General features: G+C 39.4%; 1 protein-coding gene across 2 annotated transcripts in view; it reads right to left on the bottom strand.

The window, feature by feature from the left end:
* Positions 1-2,600: 2,600 nt before the first annotated feature.
* The window catches only part of LOC139937609 (ATP-dependent RNA helicase DHX29-like), a 42,251-nt gene continuing 31,881 nt past the window's right edge, over positions 2,601-12,970 (bottom strand). For both annotated transcript variants that reach the window (XM_071932830.1, XM_071932831.1), the window contains exons 24-30: positions 12,577-12,801; positions 11,767-11,903; positions 9,403-9,493; positions 8,074-8,436; positions 7,447-7,578; positions 5,883-5,979; positions 2,601-4,519 (exon numbers count right to left, since the gene is read on the bottom strand). In XM_071932830.1, coding sequence (XP_071788931.1) covers positions 4,470-4,519; positions 5,883-5,979; positions 7,447-7,578; positions 8,074-8,436; positions 9,403-9,493; positions 11,767-11,903; positions 12,577-12,801 — 1,095 coding nt within the window. In that variant the 3' untranslated portion in view covers positions 2,601-4,469. The remainder of the gene's footprint in view (positions 4,520-5,882; positions 5,980-7,446; positions 7,579-8,073; positions 8,437-9,402; positions 9,494-11,766; positions 11,904-12,576; positions 12,802-12,970) is intronic.

The following is a 12,970-nucleotide window of genomic DNA, read 5'->3' as shown; positions in this document are numbered from 1 at the left end:
GTTGCAAGGCTATAGCCTTGTGTGCTTAGCAGAAATTGCCTATAAAAGTTGCAAGGCTATAGCCTTGTGTGCTTAGCAGAATTTGCCTATAAAAGTTGCAAGGCTATAGCCTTGTGTGCTTAGCAGAAATTGCCTATAAAAGTTGCAAGGCTATAGCCTTGTGTGCTTAGCAGAATTTGCCTATAAAAGTTGCAAGGCTATAGCCTTGTGTGCTTGGCAGAATTTGCCTATAAAAGTTGCAAGGCTATAGCCTTGTGTGCGTAGCAGAATTCGCCTGAAAATGTTGCAAGGCTATAGCCTTGTGTGCTTGGCAGAATTTGCGTATAAAAGTTGCAAGGCTAGAGCCTTGTGTGCTTAGCAGAATTTGCCTAAAAAAGTTGCAAGGCTATAGCCTTGTGTGCTTAGCAGAATTTGTCTTTAAAAGTTGCAAGGCTATAGCCTTGTGTGCTTAGCAGAATTTGCCTGAAAAGGTTGCAAGGCTATAGCCTTGTGTGCTTAGCAGAATTTGTCTTTAAAAGTTGCAAGGCTATAGCCTTGTGTGCTTAGCAGAGTTTGCCTATAAAACTTGCAGGCTTATAGCCTCGTGCCCTTAGCAGAATTTGCCTATAAAAGTTGCAAGGCTATAGCCTTTTGTGCTGAGCAGAATTTGTCTTTAAAAGTTGCAAGGCTATAGCCTTGTGTGCTTAGCAGAATTTGCCTGAAAAGGTTGCAAGGCTATAGCCTTGTGTGCTTAGCAGAATTTGTCTTTAAAAGTTGCAAGGCTATAGCCTTGTGTGCTTAGCAGAGTTTGCCTATAAAAGTTGCAGGCTTATAGCCTTGTGCCCTTAGCAGAATTTGCCTATAAAAGTTGCAAGGCTATAGCCTTGTGTGTTTAGCAGAATTCGCCTGAAAATGTTGCAAGGCTATAGCCTTGTGTGCTTCGCAGATTTAAAACTGAAAAGTGTACATGGCTATAATCTTGTGTTCTAAGCAGATTTTGCCTGAAGTAGTGTACAAGGCTTACAGCCTTGTGTGCTAAGCACATTTGGCGAGGAATGTGTACAAGGCTTAGGCTTGTGTGCTTAGCTGATTTTACCTCAAAAAGTGTACAAGGATATAATCTTGTGTGCTCAGCAGATTTTGCCTCAAAGTGTACAAGGATATAGCCTTGTGTGCGTAACAGATTTTGCCTGAAAAGGTGTACAAGGCTAAAGCCTCCTGTTCTTAGGGATATATTGCCTGACAAACATGACAGAGTTCCTGTCTGACATTTGAGAGCCCTTTATTTATAATTGACAAGTCCAATAAAGCAAACCCATGCAACAAGCTAGGCATATTATTGTATCCTCCCCCGAAAAGAAAAAAAAAAAAAGAAAAGAAAACGAACATTCATTGAATATTTTAGTATGTTTACGTGAAATTGAATGGTTAATGCTGACCTCTTTTGATGTTTAAAGACACTGGACACTATTGGTAATTGTCAAAAACTAGTCTTCTCACTTGGTGTATCTCAACATAACTAACAAACCTGTGAAAATTTGAGCTCAATCGGTCGTCCAAGTTGCAAGATAACAATGAACGAAAAAACATCCTTGTCACACATGCTTATAGATGCTTCCTTTCAGGACCTTAATTTTTAAATTCTCTTTCTCGAAAACTGCTTTATTTCAGAGGGAGGTTTCTCACAATGTTTACTATATCAACAAATCTCCAATGCTAGTTAGCAAGTAAGGTTTTATGCAAATAATTGTTTTGAGTCATTACCAGTAGTGTCCAGTGGCTTTTAACACAACAGACACATCTAAAATAACCAATAAGTATACAGTTACATATTTGGTTTGCGGTAACGTCATGTGTCTCCTGACGATGACTAGAGCAAGCTAGCTGAAACGTTGAGACCAAATCTGTGGTAGTACAGTTAATTACGATCCTATAAGCTAAAGTAATAGTTAATAAGCAGGACAATTCTTTTCAGAACTGAGAAGTCTCCCGAACACCCGAACAATCTACTCCGCAGTCATAGAATTAGGCAAGACACTTCTCTTAGAACAAACTCCACCTGGTAAGTAGATACACACATGGTGTTACCGCAAACCAAATATATATTGATACCTCACCATGCAATGCCTCAAATCCTACTGTATATTATATGTTTAAGTATATAATTGACAAACTTTGACAAGATACTTTTGAGATATGCTGTTGAAAAGGCTGATGCTAGATAGGCTTTTTGACAAGTAATTGGATAGATGTTGATGTAAATGTCTCAAGTTTTGCTAATTAAAGGAACACGTTGCCTTGGATCAGACGAGTTGGTCTATTAAAAGCGTTTGAAACCGTTTGTTATGAAATGCATATGGTTAGAAAGATGTTTTAAAAGTAGAATATAATGATCCACACAAGTATCACTCGAAATTGCACGGTTTTCCTTTTACGTCGCGAACTATCACGGTCGGCCATTTATGGGAGTCAAAATTTTGACTCCCATAAATGGACGACTGTGTTAGTCGACAGGGTAAAAAGAAAACCGTGCAATTTCGAGGCATATTTGTGTAGATCATTGTATTCTACTTTTACAATATCTTTCTAACCATATACATTTTACAACAAACGGTTGCAGAACGATTTTCAAAGACCAACTCGACAGATCCAAAGCAACGTGTTCCTTTAAATATATTCAAGTCACTATAACAGGTCAATATATTAACTATGTTTAGCTTTTTATGTTTTTTTATGTTTTAGGATGTAAGACCTAAAACCCTTGTTAAACAAATAAGTATGCTTTCAGATGCCTGCAAACATCTTCAGGCCCAAAGTCTTTCTCGGTTCAACTAAGTGTTTTTAGATTACCTCTTTCTCAAAATCTACATGTATATTACTTCAGAGGGACTCGTTTCTCAAAATGTTTTGTACTATCAACTGCTCTCCGTCGCTTGTGATCAAGTAATTATTAATATATGCTGATATGTATTTTGAGTAACCACAAATAGTGTCCAGTGTATGTAATATTGATTTAAGTTATAAATCTAAACAAACAATTTACAAGATTTTTCTCCACTTTCATGGCACAAATACAATGTCCATACATAACTCTTTATACGATTTGTTGTAAAGTATGGATGCAAAATGCAAAAATTACTTCAAGAATAACTTTTGTGTATTTTTAAATACACAAAAACAATACTTGAAATAAAACTGCCTTTTCCAATGAATAACATAGTACACCATTATCATATTCTGTGTTTTTGACTACATCCATGACCAAGTTGGATTTCTGTTTGAATTAGGTTTTTAAACAAAAGAAATTTCTTTAACAAAAATAGATTGTAGATTAAATTAGTTTTAGTGTCTATGCTGTTTGCACACAATCAATGGACACTGGTTGCTTTTCTATTTGTCAAAAGTACATGATTAAAAAATCATTTTATTTGGGAGTAACTTGGAAGTTGAAGGACCAGTTTTAATGCCAAGCCCGAAAGAACCAGTTCTGTGTCTTGCTTAAGGACACAAGTGTCACAACTGGGACTTTAAAGACACTGGACAACTTTGGAAATTGTCAAAGACCAGTAAATCTCAACATATGCATAAAATAACAAACCTGTGAAAACTTGAGCTCAATTGGTCTTCAAAGTTGCAAGAGTAAACGGAAAAAAAACCCACCCTTGTTGCACAAAGTTGTGTGGTTTCAGACGCTTCAAAGCTGGCTGTTTCTCACAATGTATATACTACAAACAGCTCCCCATTAATCATTACCAAATAAGTTTTTATGCTAGCAAGTATTTTGCGTAATTGCAAATAGTGTCCATTGCCTTTAACCCACTCTGATCAGAAATACCAGAGCTTGAGTCCGGTGTTCGGCGACGACTTGCCATAATGATGATTACAAGAGAAACTTCATCCCTTGGTGGATTCCGGATAAAATAAATTTCTGTTTACTCAAGTCTCAATTTCATTGACGGTTCCTCCAAGGGTGGCCAGACTTGCAAAGTGGAAGAAGAGGTGCGTTGATGGTAACCGTCACGAGAAGCTGCTCCTTTAAGGACGGGAGAACATGAAAGTCCCTCAAAAGACAATGTAAGGAGGTTGCATGATGCAAGACAAACATGAAGAAATGGGATATATCGACGATGATGACACCAAATGCGACTGTGGCATATCACCCCAATCTATGCCACACCTTCTCAATGCCCAGCCTTTGAGGAGCAGTGCTGTCTTGAAGACCTGATGGCAGTATAAAATGAGAAGGCTGTGAGATGCGCCCAATTCTGGCCAAACATTCGGCAGCACACGAGCATACATCACCTCAATCTATGCCACACCTTCTACAATGCCCAGCCCTTGAGGAGCAGTGCTGTCTTGAAGACCTGATGGCAGTAAACGAGAAGGCTGTGAGATGCACCCAATTCTGGCCAAACAGTTGAAGAGTAGACGATGAATTGGAAGTCTCCAAGCTTTTACTGTTGATCACTCATTGTCCGTCGATGCCTCAATCACCTCTCTGATTGGATCAGCTCCATTAGAATCTGGATGATCTTTTCATCTAAACGTTAAGACAAAATTAAGGACATGTCATGGTTGCATTTCGTTGTGGTATTTTGACATGGAAGATACGTGCCTTCAAGAAAGACTGTGCTTGTCCCCTGCACTTTGCACCTACTTGAGGTACGGGCAAAGAGCAATCACAGTCAGTGCACAGACATTGTGGAACAGTTAACCTCTTCATATTGGCCAGGCATCATCACCAAGTGATACTCTTTACCCCCCTCCCCACAGAAATTTGCAAGTTGAAAGGTTAATGTTGCCTTAGATCGGTCGAGTTGGTCTTTGAAAAGCGTTTGTAACCGTTTGTTATAAAATGCATATGATATAGAAAGGTTTGCGGTAACACCATGTAATGACTATCTCTAATGAATTGGGGTGGTTCTGAAAAGAACCGTCGATTTAAACTCAACGTTTCGATCAGTATGCTCTGATCGTCTTCTGGAGAAAAATGCATATGGACAGTTGTTGTGAAAGTAGAATACAATGATCCACACAAACATGCCTTGAAATTCCACGGTTTTCTTTTTACTTCGTCGACTATAGACACGTTCGGCCGTCGCCATCCGTGTTAGTTCGCAAAGTGAAAGGAAAACATCGCCATTTCGAGGCAAATTTGTGTGGATCATTCTTTTCTACTTTTAAAACATCTTTCCAATCATATGCATTTTATTATAACAAATGGTTACAGAACGCTTTTTATAGACCAACTCCTCTGATCCAAGGCAACGTGTTCCTTTAAAGCCATTATACACTTTCGGTAAACAGTATTGTCCAAGTCCCACACTTCGTGTATCACAACTTATATATAAAATAACAAACCTGTGAAAATTTAAGCTCAATCGGTCATCGGAGTCGGGAGAAAATAACAGGAAAACCCACTCTTGTTTCTGCGCGTTGCGCCGTGTCATGGCATGTGTTTAAAATAAATCTGTAATTCTCACTATCGAGAATTGATATTGTTTTAATGTTTTCTCAAAAAGTAAAGCATTTCATGGAACAATATTTCAAGAGAAGTCTTTCACCATTACCTTCTGTAAATCCTGTAAATTATTTGTAAATCTGTGAACTTTTTTCTGTACCGAAAGTGTATAATGGCTTTAACACGTTATTACATTGTTGTGGTACCTGCTTCTAACATATGATTCAAACTGCCTCTAGCTACTGGTTAACCTTGGTGGTCTATTGGTTTGACATCTGCTCTAGAACGGCAAACTGATGGGTTCAAATCCCACTCAAGTAATACGAGTGTGGACTTTCTTTTCACAGGACCCGGGAAAGTAATGAACATAAAATGCTGTACACACATTGGTGTTAGTGTAAAACCAAACAATACTTTGATTGTTCTCTTAATCAATTCTTACCTTGAATATGTAAACTAGGTTGAGACAGCTTCTTTATTAACATCAAATTGAGTAGATTGCGTAATTCTTTAAATATTACAGCCGTCTTGGCCGGTGCCTGTAAATGAGCACGAAAAGGCAATGTTATATTAGTCATCAATTTTTAAAAATACATACATGTAATCAGTATGAATCTAATCTTTTTTAAGGGGAATATATACCTTTGGACTTTTGAATCATTTGGTCAAGTTTTTGAGATATTGCCAAAACCCAGAGCTATTATGCCCACCAAGGAAGAATAATCCGTAATTATGTTTTAAAGCAAGCATAAGCAGGATTTCTAGCACATAACCACTGCGTATCATAAGCAAAGCAAGAACCTCGCTAACTCACTTGGGTCAAGGCAATAGACCGATCCATTAAGCTCCGCCCCATTGCGTATTGACCAATCACAACGCAACGAAGGTCCGACAAATAAGGTTCGACATGCATGCGCGTATCTTGGCGCGCGCAGCAGAGTTGTGCAGAAAAGCATTGGAGAGCCCCACGTGTTCTTGCTCACACGTGCGCCGTGGGCGGAGCCTACTGGATCGGTCTGATAACCATAATGCTGCGTAAAAGTTGGGAAGGTACACGTAGTGCATTCTCTTCAGCTTTACCCACTCTGCTCCTAGTGGATGACACCCATGCCAACATCCTTGTAGACTGTGAAGGGGGTAACCCTGTTTCAGGCCCAGGAGTAGGTGGCATTGTGTCCCAGGTGGCAGTTTTTTTGGACGGACAGCCCAAATCAGTTGAGCTGTAGCCCTCACCTTGTAGTGGTCGGCAGGCCTTATGAGTGTTAGGCCAGTTCTAATTAAACAAATTCAAAGGCAGTGGACACTATCGGTAATTACTCAAAAAAATTATTGCCACAAAACCTTTCTTGGCGACGAGTAATGGGGAGAGGTTGATGGTATAAAACATTGTCAGAAACGGCTCCCTTTGAAGTGCCATAGTTTTCAAGAAAGAGGTCTCGAAATCAACCGTCTAAACGCACACAACTTTGTGTGACAAGGGTTATTATTCTTGCATTATTATCTTGCAACTTCGAGGACCGATTGAGCTCAAATTTTCACAGGTTTGTTGTTTTATGCATATGTTGAGATACACCATCTGTGAAGGCTAGTCTTTGACAGTTACCAATAGTGTCCACTGCCTTTAAAATGTTGGCTAAATGGGTAGTATAATAATAATAATAATAATAGTAAGCATTTATATAGCACCATCTATCTAGAAAACTAATCCGAGGCGCTGGAGAGGAAAATAAACCGAAACAAAGAAGTTTATACAAAGAAAAGGATCAAAAGAGTTCCTCTCTAGCAGTTGATTTTGGAATTGAAAAAGCCTTTATAGCACCCTGGCAGGTCAGGGTTGTACATGTATACTCCACAGGGAGCGGACAAAGATATAAAGGACTGTTATTGGCCCAATGACCAAGGTGCTGATGTATAAGGCGCATGGATACAGTTATTGTACAATGCGCTTTACAAGAACTTGCTATTATTATCAAATGCCTGTACTTTACTGCCCATAACAATTGTACCTGAAATTTGATCCAGTCGTCTACACTGATGACTTTCTCCCTGTGTTGTACAGCCAGAGCGCCACCAAATAACAAGAGTGGATATGGTGAGACTAAAGAACTATCTCGTATGAATACACGAGACAACTTCACCTGCAAGGAGAAACAGTATGATTAAAGGCTTTGGGAACTTTTGGTATGGACAGAAAAACACAAACATTCACAGATTTACACTAAACTTACACGGTTTGAAGATAATGATGGTAGAAACCTTCCCTGGAAATACTAATTGCCAGTGTGCTGTTGTTTTGAGAACCGAGTAAAACAATTTCATGAAATTTATTTTTAGCATGTACGTTTTAAGCCACTCTCCTGAAAACATTGCTCTGTGATTTTAATCTGAGTGTTTTCAAACAGAAGATTCTGAGTCCATTATGAATCAAAGACCATGTCAGTTGGACCTTTCTGTATACATGATTAGAACCCAAGTATTTCGCGCAAATGTTACACCTGGTCTTTTATTGATTACCTACTCTTTTATGGCTGCCTACCTCATGCTTTAATATGAATAAACCAGAGTAATAATTCTTTTCTTCTTAACTTTTTGTCTCCACTTTTAAAACAAGGACAAGAAAGCCCCACACTTGCCTTCTCAAGGAACAGTAGCCAACCATTAGTAAGTAGACCTTTGTTAACAGAAGCTGGATGCACAGCCACCGGACCCTTGGTCGTCTCAGCCACGCAGAGTTTCTTAGTCTCCCGTGCACCCTCCAGTGGCTTCTCGTAAGACGTCTTGGCAACATTTGGGTACAGGCCAGCAGTGAGTACAGCCTTGAGGAGTGCAAGGTTTCCCTGGGTGAGAGGGAATTTGGGTCCCTTGACTCGAGCCTTACTTATTTCTAGGACGCCGTCCGAGGTGACTGGGGACTTGATCCCTGCTTCGTCAGGGCGCCTTAAGCCGTCTTCAAATCCTATGGATTGGATTAATCGGATCAGATCATTCTTCACATCCTGGAATTGAAAAAAAATGTACAATTCTGACAGAAAACTTGGTACAAATCCCACCTTTTCCTGGTGTACATGCACATCTGATGGTGGCATTCCAAAGGCCTGGAATTTCATCTTTTAAAGACAGTGGACACTATTGGTAATTGTCAAAGACCAGTCTTCTCACTTGGTGTATGTCAACATATGCCTGGAATATCAAACCTGTGAAAATTTGAGCTTGATTGGTTGTCTGAGTTGCGAGATAACTATGAACGAAAATACACCCTTGTCACACGAAGTTGTGTGCTTTTCTATGCTTGATTTCAAGACCTCAAATTTGAAACTTGAGGTCTTGAAATCAAATTCGTTGAAAATCACCTCTTTCTCGAAAACTACGTCACTTCAGAGGGAACCGTTTCTCACAATGTTTTATACTATCAACCTCTCCCCATTACTCGTTACCAATTGAGGTTTTATGCTGGTAATTATTTTGAGTAATTACCAATAGTGTCCACTGCCTTTAAAGAGCAGGCCCATTTTCATTTTGCAAAGGGCACTTCCGTTAGAAAATCTTGAAAAGGTAATGAGAAAGATTTGAACGGGCACCAAGACAAAAACCAGGGGCAACAGAGTCCGTGGCCTTCGTGTGATCCAGGGTACAACTTTCAAATGGAATCATCAGGCTTCCATTGTGCGTCTGTCAGCGTTAACAACCAGCTAAAGAACCAGAGTCAGTTAGAGTTCCTATGAAGAACCGATGTGATAAATCACACAGAAAGATTGTGAGATTTTTTTAAGGAAGTAGGGTAAAAAGCAAGACCTATAATAGATATACACGTAGTGTTACCGCAAACCGAATATACTTTGAAACCTCACCATTCAATACCTCAAAAAACTATATTCATGCATGGTGTATTACAATTTGTAACCCATGTCAATCCAACACCACGCAACGCCTCAAATCTTACAAGCGGCTGAATCAAAACTCACCTTGATTGAGAGAAGTGTAGTTCTACTCAAGAAATTCTGATGACAGTAAGACATCTCTGAGACCTTCCCCCTGGCAATAGCCTCTTCCCAACTACAACGTAAAAAAAAGTTGAGGTTGAATCCTCATCAAATATTACAAACAATTCCAATTGCGAATTTTATGGTGAAGAGCTGAAGTGCACGATAAATATTCTGGGTAAATTTTCAAACAGATTGAATGAATTTGTAATGAAACTTTACTGGAATTGAACTTGAACCTAGGACGTCTAGATTAACCTTCATCAGAATCTGTACAATGTAAACAAAAACTTTGGATCTCTGGTATACAAACAACTGTTTTATCACTAAAACTCAATCTTGGGCCTAAAGAACATCCATTTTGTTACTAAGACATTTCATTTGTTTATGTATTTGTTTTATCAGTTGTAAAAGTCCTTGAAAGTTCTCAATGCAAGCTTAGAATCCACACTGTGCTGATAAAAAACCCCACAAATTTCCTACTTTCATTGAACCCAAAACCATTGAGTCATTCCAGTTACTTTTTGGGGGCATTTTAAAGGCAGTGGACACTATTGGTAATTGTCCAAGACTAGCCTTCACAGTTGGTTTATCTCAACATATGCATAAGTTAACAAACCTGTGAAAATTTTAGCTCAATCACTCTTGTCACACAAAGTTGTGTGTGTTAAGATGGTTGATTTCGAAACCTCAACATGCTCAAGTTCTAAATCTGAGGTCTCGAAATCAAATTCGTGGAAAATGACTTCTTTCTCCAAAACTATGGCACTTCAGGGGGAGCTGTTTCTCACAATGTTTTGTACTATCGAGTCCTCCACATTACTCGTTACCAAGAAAGGTTTTATGCTAATAATTATTTTGATTAATTACCAATAGTGTCCACTGCCTTTAAGTGTGTGTTTTTTCTTGGTAAAGTTCCTGGAACCCAAACCTGACCAGGAACCTGACCTATGTGTACTTGCTTGAAACCTAACAGAACCATTAATTCTCACAATGGTCCTGAAGTGGTGGCAAGTAAATTTACTGTCTGGTGTTGCTTAAACAGTCATGTTACGAATCTCAAACACAACCAATCTGATCAACACCATGTTAAATTTGTTGTTAATAAGGAAACCCTGAAAAGTGCAACCTGCAGGCCAGTACATTACATTGGTACTTGTTTTGTAGTGTGGTGTATTATTATTATTATTACTCACGGTTTATTAAAATACTGCAATACAGTGGCTAAAAGCCGAAATGTACGGTTTACAAAAACAGTCCTTACAAATATTAAATATAATACATAAAAAGAATCAAATAGTTGTTATTAAAAACATATAAATACACAGGCAACAAACTTACCGTTCAACAGAATGAAAATAAATTGCCTTATAGAGTCTCTAAAGTCAGGTGTGTCGTGTCCAAGCTGCCCAATTCACTGAATCCAAGCTCTGGTGCTGTCAGCAGCAGAGTGTGGGTTCGAATCCTGGTCATGACACTTGTGCCCTTAAGCAAAGCACTTAACCAAAGGTGCTTCATACAAAGTTGGAACGGCAGTGCACTCTGCTCTACCAGCCAGGCACCTATAGTGGATGATACCCATGCCTACATCCTTATGGACTACGAAGTGGTAACCCTGTTTCAGCCCCAGGAGTAGGTGGCAGCGTGCCACTGGTAGCAGTTGATTTTATTTGATTGCCCAATTTAGTTTACGCGTAGCCCTCACCTTGACGTAAGGCGAACTCTCATAAAAAAAAAAAAAAAAAATTCCTGAGGCCTCTCACCCAAAATCTATTGGACTGCTGGAACATTTGTGTCAAGGTAAGATAATTATCCTACATGAGTACTGCTCGGCTTGGCCTGCACGTTCTTGTCATAGAGAGACCGGCTTCGGAGGTGCTTTCTTTGGCTCAATGCTGCAGGTCTGGTTGTGGTTTCCCTCCTCTGATTTCTTCCCATTGGTTTGGTTTTAAATGGTGTTATTATTATTGTTTGTTTAGCATTCACTGGATATGTACATGTATTGTTGTGTTTACATTGTCTCGGCTGCGCCTTGAACATCTGTAGAGATTGATTTGGCGCATTACAAATACCTACTATTATTATTATTATTATGAGTGAATATGCACATTAGTATTTTGAAGGATTTAAGCGATTGTTCTGGCAGTCCAATGGAACAGTAGGCCTGGAATTTTATCTTTAATAGGGCAAGGCATTTTAATTTTGCAAAGGGCACTTCCATTTGAAAATCTTAAAGTCAATGGGAAACAGTCCTTGAGGACACGCTGGGATACCTATCCGATCCAAATAGATCGTTCTCACCATTCCCACTTTGGAAACGTGTTCCCCAATTGTTATAAATCTTACCCAGCGAAGACCTTGTAGACTGTGATGTGATCTGAGTCAGCTATAGCCAAGGCCTTCTTCGCTAGATCAGCTTGTTGTCGTTTACCCATGGGAACAACAAAGGGTTGTTTATCAGTCATTGCAGCTGCCATCACAGCCTGTCGTCAACAAAAACGCCACAAATAAGAAATACAAAATTCTGTTAAAAGTGTTTGGATACTTTTTGCAGGACGCAAAACATAATGTCCACATATTTACATTAAACTTTACATGGTTTAAAGATAATGACAGTTGAAAGCTTCGCTTTAAATAGTATAATAGAATTTACATTTGCATCGGGGATAAAGAATATTAATTTTTGGTTTTTACCCATACACCCATGTGTGTTAGCACTGTATACTCAGTACTTTCCCCGAGTCTTGTGAAAAAAAACCCAGGCATGTTACTCGGGTGGGATTCGAACCCACGACCCTTGCAATTCTAGAGCAATGAGGGAATGCTGAGCGCGTCGCGCGTATCATGTGATGTGGCACAACTGTCTCGGCCGTTGCTCTCGACCATTAGGAATGAAGAAACTGTCTTATAAGCACAGGTGCAAACTCGCGTGTCTTGCCATGTTTTAACACTCTTTACTGGTCATAAACAAAGGTTTATACACACCCACGTGACGCGCTCTCCACCAATAGGAATAGCGAAACTGTCTGAGGTATTTATGAATTAAGGACAAGCATCTGCTCCAAAGAGATGCCAGTTTAGTTAAAAACAACAATCACCTCAGGTTCATGTCTTTGTTCAGGTTGTTCAAACCCAAATTAAATAAATAATACTCACAACTGGCTCCAAGCATCCAAACATGGCAGCAAAGAGCAGCATCTTACCGACGCGGACGTTGACAGGCAGGGCTGCTAGGTGCTGGCCGAGAGGGGTCAATGTGGGGTCATCGACCTTACATGCCCCAACCTCCCTCAGAAGGCTCATGGCAGCCCGGATTGTGTTGAGCTGAGGCGGGTCCAGGGATTGCTGCAAGAAAGCCTCGGGTGAACCAAGGTCACATTTCTGAAATATGAGATCAAATGGAGAATTTTTAAATGGTTGGTCCCAGCAGACAGGGTAGATATTAAAGGAACATTACAGAATTGGTAAGAAACAAAAATCATGAAGATCACAGATTAACATAAAACTTACACGGTCTAATGATGATGATATATGTAGAAGAAAACGTCCC

The sequence above is a fragment of the Asterias amurensis genome, chromosome 5 (genome assembly GCF_032118995.1).
Source record: "Asterias amurensis chromosome 5, ASM3211899v1".
NCBI classification, from domain to species: Eukaryota; Metazoa; Echinodermata; class Asteroidea; order Forcipulatida; family Asteriidae; genus Asterias; species Asterias amurensis.
Note: the sequence above shows the minus strand (reverse complement) of the source record. Positions and strands in the feature narration are given on the sequence as shown.